General features: G+C 52.1%; 1 protein-coding gene across 1 annotated transcript; it reads left to right on the forward strand.

Annotated features, from left to right (window-relative positions):
* Positions 1-1,144: 1,144 nt before the first annotated feature.
* Positions 1,145-17,437, forward strand: ACP7 (acid phosphatase 7, tartrate resistant (putative)). The gene is made up of 12 exons (XM_086689718.1): positions 1,145-1,587; positions 7,789-7,989; positions 8,297-8,479; positions 9,362-9,485; positions 9,700-9,762; positions 9,860-9,974; positions 10,066-10,173; positions 10,263-10,320; positions 10,399-10,466; positions 10,577-10,648; positions 13,501-13,638; positions 15,606-17,437. The coding sequence occupies exons 1-12, from the start codon at positions 1,461-1,463 to the stop codon at positions 15,669-15,671; spliced, it is 1,323 nt and encodes a 440-aa protein (XP_086545844.1). The 5' UTR covers positions 1,145-1,460; the 3' UTR covers positions 15,672-17,437.
* Positions 17,438-18,070: the final 633 nt, after the last annotated feature.

An 18,070-nucleotide genomic window follows, 5' to 3' on the forward strand; every position in this document is an offset into this window, starting at 1 on the left:
TTGGGGGGGGGGGGGGGGAATCCGTGAGCTAAGCTTGGAGAAGGAGGAAGGTGGAAGGGGTTTAGAGGAAGACGAGCCGGCTGGAAGGGATGGGGGAATCGAATCGCCTGGGTCGCAGACCCCCGCTGCTGGCACACGCGGGTACCGCGGGATCTGGCAGCTCCAGGGGTGGGAGCCAGCTTCCGTGCCCTGGGGGCTCCGCAGTCGCGGGGTGGGGCGCCTGGGGGACCCAGCTCAGCCTTACCTGTCTCGGCGCTCATCTGGTGGTCAACCTGGAGGTGTTGGCTGCGGCGTACCAAACCTTTTTGGGCCCCCCCATCCCACGCCCCACCCTGGGTGGGGGGGTGGGGCGCCCAGGACCGGCCGGACCTGTGTGGCCCGGGGCCCGGGTTGCCTGGGGAGCCTGTCACCTCGAGAAGGCAGGCTCTTCCGGGGCTGGGACAGCTGTGGGCGGCAGGATGCCACGATGCCTGCAAACTCATAAATACCGCCGCCGCACGGGTGGCCAGAGACACGCGTGCGGGCAGCTGGCGCCCCCGAGGGTGAGCCGGGGACCGGGAGGGCGTCCCCCGCTCCAGCTCCCGGCGTCCGGGCTGACGGTCCTGGCCCGGCTGTGCCCCGGCAGGTCCTAGGGGAGCTGGAGAGCGAACGGGAGCCGGCCAGAAGGGGCTGGGGAGAAGGGGGGTGGGTATGCAAGTGCAGCGCCGGGGGCCGGATTGGGGTCGCCGAGGCAGGATGGGATGCTGGGAAGAGGGCAGAGAGGCTGGGGCCGCCTCCGGGAGGGTGGAATTCCGGGGGGATCTGGGGTTGGAGTGGGGGGTTGGGGTCACTAACTCCAAAACGGAAGGGTGGAGGACCAAATAGAGAGCGACGAGGTCTGAGAGCCGAGTGCAGTGCTAGGGGTGGAGGTAAAAAGGTGAAAAAGCTGCGGTTGCTGAGAGCAGGCGGAGTGCTGGTTACGGGGTTGCCAAGGGCAACTTGCTACCCCGAGCCCCCACCCCACTCCCAAGCCTGTCACCGAGAGTGAGCTGCGCTTAACGGCAGGAGCTCTGGGGCCGGGACCCCTGGGTTCCAGTCCCGGCTCCATCACATCCCCAGCTGTGCACTGAATCACTGTTGCTCATTTCCCTCCTGGGTGACACAGGGGACACCCGGTGACACGGGGATCATCACAGTAGCCACCACACATAGGAATGTTGTGAGGCGCCCGTGACTTAACGTATGCAAAGTGCTTAGCACACAGCGAGTCTCGGGACATCGGGCGCTTGGTAATGATCAATAAGCTTGTTTTCCCTGCGGCATCCGGATAACCGTCCTGCCTCCCTCCCCCCAGCATTGCCTACGCTCCCTCCACTCTGCCTCCCAGGCTCTTCGCGTGTTCCTGATCTTCGCGCCGTTCCGGAATCTGAGCGACCGTGGACCCCTCCCCTCCCCCATCTGTCCCTCACCGTCCCCTTACGATGCGCCTCCTTTGTCTCTGCTCGTCCTGGTCCTGCTGCTGTGTGCTCCTGTTTTTCTCCCTCGGAGTGCGAGGGGCCCCAGAGGCCCCCAGGGCCCCCCCTGAGCAAGTCCACCTGTCCTACCCGGGTAAGTTTCCGTGAGCACTTCCTGGGCATTTCCCCCGGAGGCCCAGTGGGTTGGGGGCTCCCGAATCCCATGCCAATTGTTGTGGGACCTTGGGCTTGCCCTTCCTGAGCCTCGGTTGTCTGCCTCTGTTAAATGGGGGTTCCAGGGGCGCCTGGGTGGCGCAGTCGGTTAATCGTCCGACTTCAGCCAGGTCACGGTCTCGCGGTCCGTGAGTTCGAGCCCCGCGTCGGGCTCTGGGCTGATGATGGCCCAGAGCCTGGAGCCTGTTTCCGATTCTGTGTCTCCCTCTCTCTCTCTGCCCCTCCCCCGTTCATGCTCTGTCTCTCTCTGTCCCAAAAATAAATAAACGTTAAATGGGGGTTCCAAGCAGTGTTTCCTCTGGCTGTGTGGGAAATGATTACCGTGTCCACCCGGTGGTAAGCATTCCCCAAAGGGGGCTGCTGTTGTCCCTGCCCATTGTGTCCCCACAAAGCTGCCTCCTGATCCTTGATCCAGAGGCCGTGGTGCCCTGTGGCAGTAAGGCCTTGGACCCTGGAGCCTCTGTACCCAAACATCCTGGGTTTTAATCCCAGTTTAAGTAGTTTAATCGTACTTACCTGCTGTGTGACCATGGGCCAGTGACTTAACCTCTCTGGTCTCAGCGTCCTCATCTGGACAACGGGAAAATGTTAGTGTGACCTCATGGCAAGGAGTAAATGAGATATTACCTGTGAAGGGGCAAAGCGGAGCTTGCCCTGCGTGCATCCATGCTTCTCCCACGTTTTTGTCTCAGGGCCCCTTGGCACAGCTAAAAATTATTGAGAACCTCAAAGACCTTTGGTTTATGTGAGTTATAGCCAAATATTTGCATCTTAGAAACTAAAACTGAGGCATTTACAAATTCTAAGTCATTTAACGTGAACACTAATAAATCCGCTCTGCATTAGGTAAATGGCATTTTTCATGAGATATTACTATGCAAAAGAAAAGAAATTTCATGAGAAGAGCAGCACTGGTTTACATCTTTCTAAGCCTCTTTAATGTCTGGCTTCATAGGAGACAGCCAGATTCTCCCCACATCTGCTTCTGCTGCTGTTGCAATAGGTTGCTTTGGATGATACACAGGAAGAAAATTTGGTTTCTCACGGGCACTGGGTTGAAACAGGGAGGAGGCTTTTTTCATTATTATTTTTTTAATGTTTTATTTTATTTTTGAGAGAGAGAGAGAGAGAGAGAGAGAGAGGGAGAGAAAGAGAGAGACAGAGCATGAGCAGGGGAGGGGCAGAGAGAATAGGGGACACAGAATCTGAAGCAGGCTCCAGGCTCTGAGCTGGCAGCACAGAGCCCTCTGTGGGGCTTGAACTCACGAGAGGTGAGATCATGACCGATGCAGAAGTCAGACCCCCAACTGACTGAGCCACCCAGGCGCCCCCGGGGAGCAGGCTTTTAAAAGGAGTTTCAAATTATTGTGCCTATAGCTTTTCGATACTGCACCAAATTTCAGCACACAGCCCTGTCTTTCAAATAATTTTAGCTTTTTATTTTGAAATAATTTTAGACTTATGGAAGAGTTGCAGAGAGAGTGCAGAGTTCCTGTGTACCCCCTTCACCCAGCTTCCCCAAATGTCAATGTCTTATGTACCCATGGTACCGTTGTCAAGGCTAAGAAATTAACATTGGCATCATATCACTAACTGAACTATGGACTTCACCCATCTTTCCACTAATGTCTTCCTTCTAATCCAGGATCCAACCCACGACTCCACACTGCTTCTGACTCTATGTCTCTAATCTCCTCCTCTCTGTAACAGCTCCTGAGTCTTTCCTTGTTGGTTTTTTGTTTGTTTGTTTGTTTGTTTGTTTTTAAAAAAAAATTTTTTTAACGTTTATTTATTTTTGAGACAGAGAGAGACAGAGCATGAACGGGGGAGGGGCAGAGAGAGAGGGAGACACAGAATCGGAAACAGGCTCCAGGCTCTGAGCCATCAGCCCAGAGCCCGACGCGGGGCTCGAACTCACGGACCGTGAGATTGTGACCTCAGCTGAAGTCGGACGCTTAACCGACTGAGCCACCCAGGCGCCCCTGTTTGTTTTTTTAATGTCCTTGACACTTGAGGAAGAGCGTGGCCTAAAGGTTAGTTGCAATGTAGAACCTGAAACTCACAAACACACTGCTTTGGCGTTTGTTGACCAACTGACCCAGGACAAGGCACTTTGCCTGGAAGCCTCTGTAAAATGGAACAATGATAAAACCCATCTCATGGTGCTGCTGTGGAAATCCAGTGGGATGACAGCTGTCCCTTGTTTGGCTTGCACAGTAACAAGAGCAAATACACTCTTACTAAGTCCCTCAGATAGATAACTCACTTCACCTCAAATTGGATCTTATGCTGTAGGTACTATTGGTACTCCCATTTTACAGGAGCATAAACTGAGGCTCGTGGAGGTTAACATCGGTACAATACTATTAACTGAACTAGAGACCCTGTTCGTATGTCAGCACTTTTTCCACTCAGTTATTTTGTCATTCAGCATTTAGTTGTTCTCCTTAGTCATCTCCAACCTGCCAGTTGCAAAGTCTTTCCTTGTCTTTCGTGCTCTCGACATTATTTAGCACTGAGCAGTTATTTTGTAGGGTAGCCCTCATTTGGGGCTGGTCAGGTATTTTCTCAAGATTAGGGTGAAGTTATGTGTTTTTCTGGCAAGACTATCACCGCTGCGATGTTGTGTCTTTCCCGGTGCCTGTTATCAGAGAGTTCATGATGCTGACACAGTTTATGGCTGTTACTGAGGCTGTTATCCTTCACCGCCTGGTTACAGGGGTGCGTGCTGGGTTTCTCCAGGGCAGGATTTTTATTCTTCCCTTTGTGGTTAATGAGTATCTTGGGGGAGATTCCTTGAGACCATGCAAATGAATGTTTCTCTGGAAACTTCCTCCAGCCAACTTTGGCAGCTGTCAGTGGATCTTGCCTGCAACAATTATTAGGTGGCGTTTGCCTAATTGTGACTTTGTAACTTTCTAATTCCCTGTGTCCATCTAACGAAACTTTTCTGTAGGGAGAGCTGTTCCTTCTCCCCTTCGTCCGTCCATCCATCCATCCATACATCCATCCATTCATTCTTTTATGTCAGTATAGACTTACAGATACCCACTGTTCCATCGGTTAAATATACAGTACTATTGTTATTTACTTTGTGGCTCAAACTGTCCCGGATTTGGTCTTCTGGATTTCTTTCAGATTGGCTTCTGTGTTCTTTCAACAAACCCCCATCATTCTTGGAGCACTTCCACTTTTTCTGGGATCATAGGTTATTCCAGGCTTATCTTGTATATTTCCTGCCCCATCTTTGGAATCAACCGCTTATCCAAGGAGCCCCAGTTTCTTTCACTGGAGAATGGGTATTTAGAAACTAAGATCTGAGCACTCGGTGTGCTCGCGGCTACCGAGGTATCATTGCTTCCAGGCCCTTTCACAGAGCTAGGCAGCATGTGTGTGTGTTACACGCGCATGCACACATCTCTATTTTCGCGTCTATCTGTGTGTATACACTACATACCATGAGATCATGCTGATACCTCTGATTCTATTTTTTTTTTTTTAACATTTATTTATTTTTGAGACAGAGAGAGACAGAGCATGAACTGGGGAGGGTCAGAGAGAGGGAGACACAGAATCTGAAACAGGCTCCAGGCTCTGAGCTGTCAGCACAGAGCCCGATGCGGGGCTCAAACTCGCGAACCGCGAGATCATGACCTGAGCCGAAGTCGGCCGCTTAACCGTCTGAGCCACCCAGGAGCCCCTGATACCTCTGATTCTAAATCAAGGATTTATTTTGGCCATTTTCTTTCCTTGTTTGTAATTTCTCTCGCCAGCATTGAGAAACCTACCTTCCACTTCTACAACATGCTTACTTATTTGCTCAACGCGAGTATGGGCATAAAGCGGTTCCGGAGAACATTTAGTAGGTAACAACGTGTGTGTGGTCCTTTTCCTCTGTAGTCCTTTTATTTTTTATTTTTCTGAAAGGAGAGAGGTTTTGGGTTTTTTTTTTTAAGGTTTATTTTATTTTGAGAGAGACAGAGACAACGTGGGTCAGAGAGGGGCAGAGAGAGAGGGAGATGGAGAATCCCAAGCAGGCTCTGCGCTGTGGGCACGGAGCCCGCTTTGGGGCTGGAACCCATGAAACCCCGAGATCATGGCCTGAGCCGAAACCAAGAGTCGGACGCGTGACCGACTAAGCCATCCAGGCGCCCCTCTGTCGTCTTTTTAAAAACATTTTTTTATTACTGAAGTATAAGTTGACATCCAATGTTATATTAGTTGCAAGTGTAAAGCATAGTGATTGGACAATTCTATACACTACTCAGTGTTCACCACGGTAAGTGTAGTCGAAATCTGTCACCATACAATGTTATTATGATATAATTGACTATATTCCCTGTGCTGTACTGTTTTCATCTCGGTGACTTATTTATTTCATAACTGGAGGTTTGTACCTTTTCTCTATAGTCTCTCAGTGTCCAGTCGAGACCTAGTTCCCGTGGTTACCCACCCCTTCGGTGTGGCTACTTTATTCACTTAAAAAAATTTTTTTTAATGTTTATTTATTTTTGAGAGACAGAGCGTGAGTGGGGGAGGGGCAGAGAGAGAGAGGGAGACCCAGAATCTGAAGCAGTTCCAGGCTCTGAGCTGTCAGCACAGAGCCCAACGGGGCGCCCGAACCCACAAACCGGGAGATCATGACCTGAACTGAAATCAAGAGTCAGGCACTTAACCGACTGAGCCACCCAGGCGCCCCACCACCCCTGTCCACTTTTTAAATATAGTTACCTCCATTGGTCAGTAGTTATATTCCATGCTGGCTTCTCCCCACATCCTGGGTGGCTTTAACTGTTAGTTTATTTGGGGAGTGCGTGAAGGAAATTTGAAGCGGGACTATAATTCTAAGAGTCAGAATTACACAAAAAAGGTAGTGTTTTCTCTCCTGGTCTTTCCTGCTGTGTTCCTGTCCCCGCCTTTTCTACCCCATCCACCCCATGTAAGTAACCCATCTATTTCCTTTCTGCTGTATCCTTCCTGTATTTCTTTGGTAGAAAGGAGTAGATAACTTGTGTTTATCCTCTTACATGAAGAGTAGCTGACTATAGGCACAAATAAGGGAGGGGCAGAGAGAGAGAGGGAGACACAGAATCCCAAGCAGGCTCCAGGCTCCGAGCTGTCAGCACAGAACTGGGCGCGGGGCTTGAACTCACCAACCGCGAGATCATGACCTGAGCCGAAGGCGGACGCTTAACTGAGCCACCCAGGTGCCCCGACATTGAAGAATTTTGAACTGTCCCTTAAAAGTTTGGATCTCTGGGGTGCCTGGGTGGTTCAGCCCGTTAAGGGGCCAGCTCTTGATTTCGGCGCAGGCCGTGATCTCACGGTTCGTGGGATTGAGCCCCGCATCCCGCTCCGCGCTAAAACATGGAAAACCACCACATAGAGACTTAGTCTAGAAGCTGACAGATTTCGTGGCACTGGGCCCACATGGTGGCTGTCACCAGAGCCAGCGATGGCCGCCCCTTTGAGACAGGGCAGGGGCTACAGTTGGCCACACACACCATAACTCCTTGCTGCCTTATTCCTTCCAGCTGGCCCTTGTCTCCGTTTATATTACCCAGCAGGCTTCTAGACATCTAAATTTATAGCCCCCAAATAATATCAGGTATGGGGGTGCCTGGTGACATTGGGGAGCCTACTTGGGATTCTCTCTCTCTCTCTGCCCCTCCCCAGCTCGCGCTCTCTCACTCTCTCAAATAAATTAAAAAAAAAAATTTTTTTTAAATCATGCATGTAAAGTGGCACAAGGTCTGCACAGAGTGAATAATGATATTAATAATGTAATCCCAGCTGCACTGTTGCAGGCGCTTTACTCGTATTTACTCACCTAAGCCTCATCAAAACCCTGTAGAGTAGATATTATTGTCATTCTACCTTACAGATGAGGAAACTGGGGCTCAGAGAGGTGAAGCGACTTGCTCAGGGAAGCACAGCTTAGAAACGCCAGAGCCGGGATTGAATTTGGGGAGCTCCGGAACTGTGTCCCTTGACTCCTCGGTGTTCAGGAGCTCTTAGTTATTGGCCCTCGCTCTCTGTGCATCCTTCCCTTCCCCCCCTCAGCGCCCCCCCACCCCCCCAGGCCTCACCGCCCAGCCCCACTCTGTTCCTTTCTCCCCAGGTGAGCCAGGCTCCATGACGGTAACCTGGACCACATGGGTCCCCACCCACTCTGAAGTGCAGTTCGGCCTACAGTTGACGGGGCCCCTGCCCCTCCGGGCCCAGGGCACCTTCAGCCCCTTCGTGGATGGGGGCGTGCTCCGGCGGAAGTTCTATATACACCGAGTCACGCTGCGGGGGCTGCTGCCAGGGGTCCAGTACGGTGAGAGGGGCCCCGGACCCAAGTGTTGAGGGGAGCAGGAAGAGGAGTGCGGTGTAGACTAGAAGCTACTACCACCAGCAGGGGGCTCGGGCTGGGCTGACAACTGCTCTGTTTACCCGGACCCCATTGTAGGAGACTTTGAAGATGAAAATGGAAGGCGCTGGGGTCCGGGGCCGGGTGGACCAGAGGGCACAGGTCAGAACCCTTCGATCCCCCACCGCCTCCCCCCACCAGCTGAAGGTGGATGGCGGTGGAGGAGACGGCCGGGGGTGCCCCTCGCTGACCACGACCTTTCCCTTTCCCTCAGTTTACCGCTGCGGCAGTTCTCGGGGCTGGAGCCGTCGGTTCCGCTTCAGGGCCCTGAAGAACGGTCCCCACTGGAGTCCCCGCCTGGCTGTGTTTGGGGACCTGGGGGCTGACAACCCGAAGGCCTTACCCCGGCTGCGCAGGGACACCCAGCAGGGCATGTACGATGCTGTTCTCCATGTGGGTGAGGCATCGGCAAGGGTGCGCCCAGAGGTGTGGGGTGGGGCGTGGGTGGGAGGACTGTTGAAGGGACCTGGCCGGGGCCAAGGGGTTCTGAAGGGACCGGGGATGCGCCTGACCTTGGCGATGGTGTCTACGGTTAACCAGAACGCCCGGGTGAGAATCCCAGCTCCCAACACGTAGAGCGTTGCTTTTGTCCTCTGCGTTATTCCCCTGTGACAGCTGAGACTGGGTCAGAATTCACGGGACTGTCGTCATGACTAAATAGTTGACATTGCCCAGCATGCTGTAAGTGCTACATGTTCATTGTCATTATCATTACTGCTGTGGCTTCAAGGGACAGGGAAACAGATGGGAGATGGAGATTGGGGCTGATAAGGTACAAGGCCGCAGACTCTGGAATCAGACTCTCGGGGCTTGATTCCTGGGTCTTTACTTTACAAGGTCTTTACAGCTTTGTGACCTTGCACGGCCCCCCTGGGCCTCAGTTTCCCCGTTCGAAGTGAGGTCATAATAATATCCACCTCAGAGGGTGTATTGAAGATTCAGGTGATCAAGAATGTGAAGCATTTGGAACTGTGCCTGGTACGAAACCAGTATCAGACTGTGTCGCTCTTAACATCGTTGTCCTGGGAGGGGACAAGAGGGCGGGCAAAGATGTGGGCCGGTGTAATCAGAGCACAGGAGACCAGCACGGTCCTGCGGCGGGGGCTCAGACCAGAGGTTCGGGAAACAGTCCTAAGGGCACATGTGGGTGGGTGTGAGGTAGGGATCGGAGAACCAGGATGGCTCCGAGCCAGAGTTACAGCCAACTGAGCAGCTGTCTCAGTCCTGGCAGAAGGAGAGCCGGGCCTGGGTCCTCACTCTCTCCCCGCCCGCCCCTCAGGAGACTTTGCCTACAACATGGATCAGGACAACGCTCGCGTCGGCGACAAGTTCATGCGGCTCATCGAACCTGTGGCCGCCAGTCTGCCCTACATGACCTGCCCTGGGAATCATGAAGAGCGCTAGTGAGGGCCGAGGGCTTCAGGGTGGGCGGGGGCCTGAGCGGTGAAAACGGATGTGTCCTTCTTAGTGTCTCACCTCAGTCCCTCGGTGCTGCAGCTGCTGATTAGTGGAGATAAGGGCTAGGCTGGGAGCCAGACCCAGCCTGGAAGTGGGGAGGTGGGGGTGGGACCGGAGAACCCAGAGTCTCTTCCCACCCCTTTATTTCCTTTTATCCAGCAACTTCTCTCACTACAAGGCTCGCTTCAGCATGCCGGGGAACAACCAAGGCCTGTGGTACAGGTAATCTGGGGGACCTGGGGGACTGGCTTCCCTCCCCCGAAGGGCGGGAGATGCAGAGGAGACCCCACCTTTGACCCATGCCCTTTGACCCCTCCAGCTGGGATCTGGGCCCCGCGCACATCATCTCCTTCTCCACCGAAGTGTATTTCTTCCTCAATTATGGCCGCCACCTCGTAGAGAGACAGTTCCATTGGCTGGAGAGCGACCTCCAGGTAACCTGGCTGGAGGTCCCCTCTCATCCCCTGACCAGCCTGCCCTCCTCCTCCCCTCTCCCTGCCTCTCACTCTGGGCTCTTCTCTCCAGAAAGCCAATAAGAACCGGGCGGCCCGGCCGTGGATCATCACCATGGGCCACCGGCCCATGTACTGTTCCAATGCAGACTTGGACGACTGTACATGGCACGAAAGCAAGGTGGGGACCCCCTCCCCGGGGGCGGGGTGCCGAGCGCCACGTGGGGGCCGATCCGATTCACCACTCACCTCCTCTGTCGCCCTGCCCAGGTTCGCAAAGGCCTCCTTGGCAAGTTGTATGGGTTGGAGGACCTTTTCTACAAACATGGTGAGTGACCCGGGGGAGTTCCCCGCCCCCTGATCTCTCCAGGGTCCAGGGGCTTGACCCCCACTTTTTCTGTCTCAGGGGTCGACCTGCAGCTGTGGGCTCACGAGCACTCGTACGAACGGCTGTGGCCCATTTACGACTACCAGGTGAGGCTCAGGGAGGGCCAAGGGCCCGTGTGGCTGGTGTCGGTGGACCCCTGGACGCCCCGGGGTGTGGCCTGTTGTAACACGCCCCTCCTCCTCGCTCCCTCCTCCAGGTGTTTAATGGCAGCCGAGAGATGCCGTATACCAACCCCCGAGGCCCCGTCCACATCATCACTGGATCTGCTGTGAGCAGGGCGGGAAGGGGGCACCTTCGGCTTCTTGCCTCTTGACTTTCATCGCCTCTTGTACTGGCCTCGGTGCCATGTGCTTTGTATAGTCACCGTCACCAACTCTCAACCCGAGAGCGTAGGTGCCCCTAGTAGCATGCCCATTGTACAGATGGGGAAACAGAGGCACAGGCAATCAGATGCTCGTTCAGTAGTGGGTTCAGTAAGTGGCAGGGGTTGCCCCGGTCACCAGATGATCCAGAGGCACCGGGCTTATTATTATCCTCATCGCACCTGAACTCCAGACTAGTCCCATTTCCCCGAACTTCTCACTAACGACCGCCCCGTTCCGGGATCCCACACTGTGTCCAGTATCTTGGGTCTCCTGAGTCTTGTCCCATCGGTGACGGTTCCTCCGTCTTTCGTTGTCGTTCATCCTTCACATTTTGGAAGACTCCCGGCCAGTTGTCTGGCAGAATGGCCCTTGGGTCTGGGCATGTCTGACGCTGAGCCTCGGGTTATGCATTCGGGGCAAGACAGTGCCTGGATGTCACCCAGAAGTGATGGTGTGACCGGGGGTGACGTGCCGTCTGCGTGTCTCATTCCTGGAGGTGTTTCCCTGCGTCACCTGGTGAAGGAGGTGTCTGCCGGGTTCCTCCACCGTGAATGTATTATGGCTCCCTTTCTAATTAATAAGTGTCTTCAGGGGGATACTTTGCCGCCATGCAAATATCCCGTCTGTCCTCAAGCTTTCACCCACTGAGTGTTGAATCCCTTGGCGGGTCTTGCCAGCAAGAATTAGTACTGTGGTGTTCTAATGGGGAGCTTCTATTTCCCGCGTTCCTCCTAGATTTATTAATTAGAAGCCTCCCATGAGGAAAAGTTGTTCCTTCTGTTCCATTTATGTAGTTAGTTATTGATTTATACCAGTCTGGACTCACGGGTAATGATTCTATCCTGTGGGCGATAATCTTATACGACCGCTATTACCTTACTGCTCCTGTTTGGGCCACTGGGAAGGCTTCCGGTCAGGTGCTGTGTTTTTTTCCCACGTGCCCCTGTCATTTGGTGAGCACTTCCTTATTTTTTGGCGCTCCAAGGTGCTCCAGGATCATCTTGTGTTTTCCTGCCCCCCGCCCTCTGCCTTGCAATCACTCATTTCTGCAAGGCAAGAGGGCTTGTTTTTTAAGCCGGTTCTTACAAATCAGGACGATCAAAGTAAGAACCACTTGTGACAAAAATTCAAACAGTTCAGGGGGCAGGAGGTGAACACCAGCCCTCCACACCCCTTCGTAGTCCTACTCTGTTGTTCTGGCTCTTGGATGGCATTTTAGAATGTTCTCTGCATGTACAACGGAGTCATTGTCTTGATAGAGATGTGTTACTGTATTGCTCACTCTTAAAAAACAACTTGGATCATGCTTCATACCCTAGGGGTTCTCAGCTTTGGTACGCATACCATGGGGAAGTTTTAAAACTCCCATGTCTGGGCCCCACTCCACAACAAACACGAGAATCTTCGAGAAAGGGGCCCTGACATTGGCCCAGTGTTGGCCACCACCTGGAGCAGGAAATAGACTGTGGTCAGCACCAGAAGACTCCTCCTCCTACGTGATCGCTGTTCTGAACTTTAATCAGCACAGATTGGTTTTTTTCTTTGATTTTAAATTTTGACATTCCTTCAGACTTCCAGAACAGTTGCAAAAATACAAAGACTTTCCATATCCCCTTTACCAACATTTCCCAAGTGTGAACATTTAGCTGCCTTTGTTGTAATCTCTACGTTATTTTATTTGTTGTAGTTATTATTCTATTATTAATGTTTTATAATTTTATCTTATTATATATAATTATTACTAATATATATTATTACTCCTGGAGAGATCATTTGGGACTCTGCCAATATCTGGCTATTCCTCAAACTTTCACCATTAGTTTCACGATCTACTGATGATTCTTGCTTCCATCTGTTATTACAGTGATGGCTGCTTCCATTTGTTATTATAGTGATGGCTGCTTCCATTAGTTATTATAGTGATGGCTGCTTCCATCCGTTATTATAGTGATGGCTGCTTCCATCCGTTATTATAGTGATGGCTGCTTCCATTTGTTATTATAGTGATGGCTGCTTCCATCCGTTATTATAGTGATGGCAGCTTCCATCCGTTATTATAGTGATGGCTGCTTCCATTAGTTATTATAGTGATGGTTGCTTCCATTAGTTATTATAGTGATGGCTGCTTCCATCCGTTATTATAGCGATGGCTGCTTCCATTTGTTATTATAGTGATGGCTGCTTCCATTTGTTATTATAGTGATGGCTGCTTCCATTAGTTATTACAATGATGGCGGTCCCTCATGGTCTCTGCTCATGTCGCCTGGTGTTCTGCTGCTTGTAGAGGATGAGCACACCCTCTCCCCCAGGCACTGGTGATTTAAAAAGCTCTCTTGGGGAGTCTGTTGTGCAGCCAGGGTTGAGACCCACCGGTTTTTATCTATTTTGTGTTTTCCCTTTTACTATACATCTTGGCCACCTTTCTGTAGAGCCCTGCTTTGTGATGGCTATGCTATAATTTATTTAACGGACCCCCACTGATGGGCATTTGGGTGACTTCCAGCTCAGGGCTTTTACAGAAAACGCTGCAGTGGGCAGCCTTTTCCAGCCATGCGCTTTTCTAGAAGTCAGAGACCCAGGGCACAGGAAGCCTGGCTGGGTCAAAACCCTCAATGCTGAGCATCAGTGAGGTCAAGTCTGAACGGATTTTTGCCCTCCTTGGGGGGCAGGAAGGTCCTGGCCCGGGAGGTTGTTTCTGCTCCTTGCGGGTCCTCCACCCTCCCCAGCCCTGGGTCTGAATGATTCTGTCTGGCAGGGCTGTGAGGAGCGGCTGACCCCCTTCTCCCTCTTCCCGCGGCCCTGGAGCGCCTTGCGCGTGAAAGAGTACGGGTACACGCGGCTGCACATCCTCAATGGAAGCCACATCCGCATCCAGCAGGTGTCCGATGACCAGGTCAGTGGGCAGCGGTCCAATCACCTCCCTGAGTAACCGGGCCTGGCGTGTTCTGGAGTCGAGTGGTTAAAAACAGGGACTTCAGGGGCGCCTGGGTGGCTCAGTCGGTTAAGCGGCCCACTTACTCTCAGGTCATGATCTCCCGCTTTGTGAGTTCGAGCCCACGTCGGGCTCTGTGCCGACAGCTCAGAGCCTGGAGCCTGCTTCGAGTTCTGTGTCTCCCCTCTCTCTGCTCCTGCCTTGCTCACCCTCTGTTTCTCTCTCTCTCTCTCTCAAAAAAAAAATGAACATTAAAAAATTAAAAAAACCAAAACCAAACCAAAACAAAACACAAAAACACACGGACTCCAGAGCTGGAAATCCTGGGTTCAAATCCTGCCTCTGCTACTTACCAGCTGGATGACCTCGAGCAACTTATTTCAACTATTTGAGCCACAATCTTCCCATCTGTTAAAGGGGATGATAATAGTTGAATGACTTATGATAGAGAAGTGCTGAGAACAGTTTCCCAAACATGGTAAATTCCATAGGTGTTTATCAACATGAAGCAGGGACTGAAAGAGGTGGGAAACCAATATGACATGTGGGTGGTTGAGACGCCTTAAGGTTAGATGCACCCAAATAATCACGGTTCACCATTATTTACTTGTGCCACTGTAATTTTAAAATAATAATTATGATGATTTATTGAGCACCTGTTGTATATCCGATGCTGTGCTAGATGCTTTCCATCTCGTAGTATTTGAATCACGAGAGCCATCGCATGGGGTGGGTTTTCTTTCCATTTTACAGATGAGATAACTGAGGCTTAGAGACAGGAAATAATTTTCCAAGGGTCACACAGCTGGAGGGTGACAGAGCTGAGATATGACCCTAAAGACCATATTCTTTTCTTCTTCTTCTTCTTCTTCTTCTTCTTCTTCTTCTTCTTCTTCTTTTCCCCCTCCCCCCTCCCTCAACTATGTTCTTTTTATTATAAATAACTTCCATTTATTGAGCCCCACGCGCTCCGGGGGTAGGCTTATGTGTTATCCCATTCGGTTCTCCCAGTGTGTAGAATATGGAAGTTAAGGCTCAGAGTTGGATAATGTGCTTATGGTCATGGAGAGAGAGCCGTTGCACTGGGATGTAAGTGAGGTTTGTCTGACTCTGGGGTTTGTGCTTATAATAATATCCTACACTTATGCAATCCTTGCCATGCTCTGGACCCCCTTCAGAAACGTCCTTCGGGGTGCCTGGGCGGCTCAGTCGGTTGGGCATTGGCCTCTAGGTTTCAGCTCGGGTCATGATCTCGCAGTTCATGGGTCTGAGCCTCAGGTCCAGCTCCGCACGGGCAGAGTGGATCCTGCTTAGGATTCTCTCTCTACCCCCTCCCCGCCCCTCCCCTACATGTGCACACATGCACTCTCCCTCAAAATACATAAACTTTTAAAAATATAAAAAATAAAAATTGGCGCCAAAAAAATAAATAAAAATAAAAATGATAAAAGTAAAAAATAAAAATAAATAAAAATAAATGATAAAAATAAGTAAAATGTAAAATAAATAAAAATAAAAAATAAAAGTAAGTAAAAATAAAATAAATAAAAATAAAAAATAATAAAAGTAAATAAAAATAAATAAAAATAATAAATAATAAAAATAAGTAAGAAATAAATAAAAATAAAAAATAATAAAAGTAAGTAAAAAATAATAAAAATAAAAATAAAAATAAAACATAAATAAAACATAAATTTAAAAAGCCCTCTACAAATAATCTCATTTCATTCTTACAAGATCTATGATGTACATGCTATTACTATCATCCCCGCTTTTCAGATGAGGAAAACTGAGCTTCAGAGAGGTCTAGCAATTTGTCCGGTCTCACACAGCCCATTAAAGGTAGAGCTGGAATTTGAATCCAGGTCCCTGGCCCTGGAGTCTGAACGTCCAGCTGTCATTACCTCCTTTGTTTTTGTCCCTTGCAGGACGGGAAGATTGTGGACGACGTCTGGGTGGTGAGACCCCTGCTTGGCCGGATGATGTACCTCTAGGCCCAGGGGCAGCCCTGGTCAGGAGCCCTGGGCCTTGCTGCCTTGGCTAGTGTGACCGGACGCTGCCCAGGCCCGGGTGGAGAGTCAGGGCGGGCCTTGTCTCCCAGCCCTTCTGAGGCCCCATGTGGGGTGGACACAGCCCTCGGGGAGCTGGGGCCGCTCTCCCCTCCTGGAGAGGTGGGGGTGCCCTCTGGCTGTAAGGAGAGGGCAGGTGTACAGGAACCGAGTGAGGCGGGCGCTGGGCAGCCCTGCTCTCCTGCATAGCACTGACGGGGCGGGGCGCCCACGGGGCCTCTGGAATAAAGAGGCTCATCGCTGCGACTCTGCACTTCCGCTGGGGGTGCCCCCTGGCCCGTCTCCTCTGCCTCCCGCGCATCACCCGCCCGGAGTCAGCAGGGTGGGCACGGCCGTCATGACACCACTCTCCGGCAGGTGGCGCTGGTGACTCTCTCCTGGGCGGGCCTTCCGGCCCAAGGCGTGCCAACCGGTGTTGCTTTGTGCCTCAGTTTCCCAGCCCAGCACTGGTTTATCCTGGAGGGGAGAAGTGTTAACACTCCTAGTGTTAGTCCTAGTCCGTGTAAGCCTCCAAGCTAGTGGTGCTTACACGGACCTGCCTGTTTTTTTCCCCTTTCCCCTTCCTCTTCTCCGCCCCCTCTGTCTTTCCCCCCCGACCATTATTTACTGGGCGTCTACCCCCAAAGCAGGGAAGGGCCATGAGGGGGAACACTTGCAATTTTCACCAGGACAATCAGGGAGACCTCACTGAGAGGGTGACATTTGACCTGAAGGAGTCAGAGGGAGTAGCCACAGGACCAGAGTGTTCTGGGCAGAGGAACGGCCAGTGCAAAGGCCCTGAGACAGAAATGTGGCTGGCCCTGCCGGGGTGTCGAAGTGGAAGTGGAGGCCGGGGCAGCTGGGGCAGAGTGAGTGAGGGGGAGAGAGGGGCGGAGAGGGGTGACAGGGAAAGATCAGAGGACTTTGTCCTCTATCCTATGTGCAGTGGAGCCACAGGAGGGCTCTGAGCTGGTGACAGACCTCCGACTCCAGGAATCCGAGGCCGAGCTGGGCTCCAGCCCCAGGGCTCAGGGCTTCCCTGAGGTAGCCCGTGGGTCCCCAGCTCTGCAGGCTCACCTCGTCTTAATTGCTCTATGAGATGCACGGGCTCAGCTTTCTAAAACCAGCCCATCCCCGGGGTGACACTTTCTGGGGGGGTGGGTCTGTCTCCCCCACTGGACTGTCCATCCCGGGAGGGCGGTGCCCAGGGCTCTCCCCGGCATAGGCCAGCACAAGGTAGGTGCTTAATAAATATTTATTGTCTTACTGATGGCCACCATATGTCAGGCTCCGGCAGGGCGATGCCAGGGACACGCCGGGGACAGCAATGAATCCGCCCCCGTCAGGCCCTGTAGGAGTTCACGGGTGAGCAGAGAAACACAGTTACCCAACGCCGGTGACAAACAATGAGGGAATGCCACAGAGGGGTGCACCCAGCCCGTGAAGTCACCCGCTGGGCAGTCGTTGCCCTGAGCTGGTGCCCGTGTGGGCCTGGCCTGTTCCATCCCAGGCCTGGGGGAGGCTGTGAACGTGCCTGGGCGGTGGGGTCCTCAGAGAGCAAAGGCCCAGCACTGGGTTTGAATCTCAGCTCTGCCCCTTCCTGTGGGGTGTGAGGTCACCAGCCCACTCTGGACCTCTGTTTTATCATCTGTCACAAAAGGAGGATCACACATTATGGGGTTGCCTTGGGATTAAATGAGTCTGAAAGCCTTGGGGTCGTGTTGTCCTTGACTCTTCTTTTTCTCACGGCCTTCATTTTTTGTTTAAGTGAGAGCAAGAGAGAGAGAGAGAGAGTGCACAAGCAGGGGAAGGGCAGAGAGAAGGAGAGAGTCTCAAGCAGGCTCTGCACCATCCCGATGCGGGGCTCAAACTCACGAACCGTGAGCTCATGACCTGAGCCGAGACCAAGAGTCAGATGTTTAACAGACTGAGCCACCCAGGCGCCTCTGTCATGTCCCGCATTTAATTAGCTAGCAGGGCTCCTGGGTGGCTCAGTCGGTTGAGCCTCCCACTTCGGCTCCGGTCATGATCTCGCGGTTTGTGAGTTCGAGCCCCGCATCCGGCCCAGCGCTGACGGTGTGGAGCCTGCGTGGGATGTTGTCTCTCCTTCTCTCCGCCCCTTTTCTGCTTGTTCTCTCTCTCTCTCTCTCTCTCTCTCTCAAAAATAAGTAAATAAATTAAAAACTTAAAAAAAAAAACCCACACGGCATATCCCACCCCCTACCTCCCATCACCTTTCCCTGCTTTATTTGCCTTCAGATCACGTTTGCTTTGGGACCCGCTATGGAGATACATCTTTCATGATTTATTCTTTATCTCCTCCATCGGAAACTGAGCTCCTGGGG

Source organism: Puma concolor, chromosome E2 (assembly GCF_028749965.1).
Source record: "Puma concolor isolate L17-30 chromosome E2, mPumCon1.1.hap2, whole genome shotgun sequence".
Lineage (NCBI taxonomy): Eukaryota > Metazoa > Chordata > Mammalia > Carnivora > Felidae > Puma > Puma concolor.

Coding starts and splice junctions, on each gene's coding strand:
- ACP7 (XM_086689718.1), top strand. CDS start 1,461: ATGCGCCTCCTTTGTCTCTGCTCGTCCTGGTCCTGCTGCTGTGTGCTC. Junction 9,763..9,859: donor AACCAAGGCCTGTGGTACAG/GTAATCTGGGGG, acceptor TGACCCCTCCAG/CTGGGATCTGGGCCCCGCGC. Junction 10,174..10,262: donor GTACATGGCACGAAAGCAAG/GTGGGGACCCCC, acceptor CGCCCTGCCCAG/GTTCGCAAAGGCCTCCTTGG.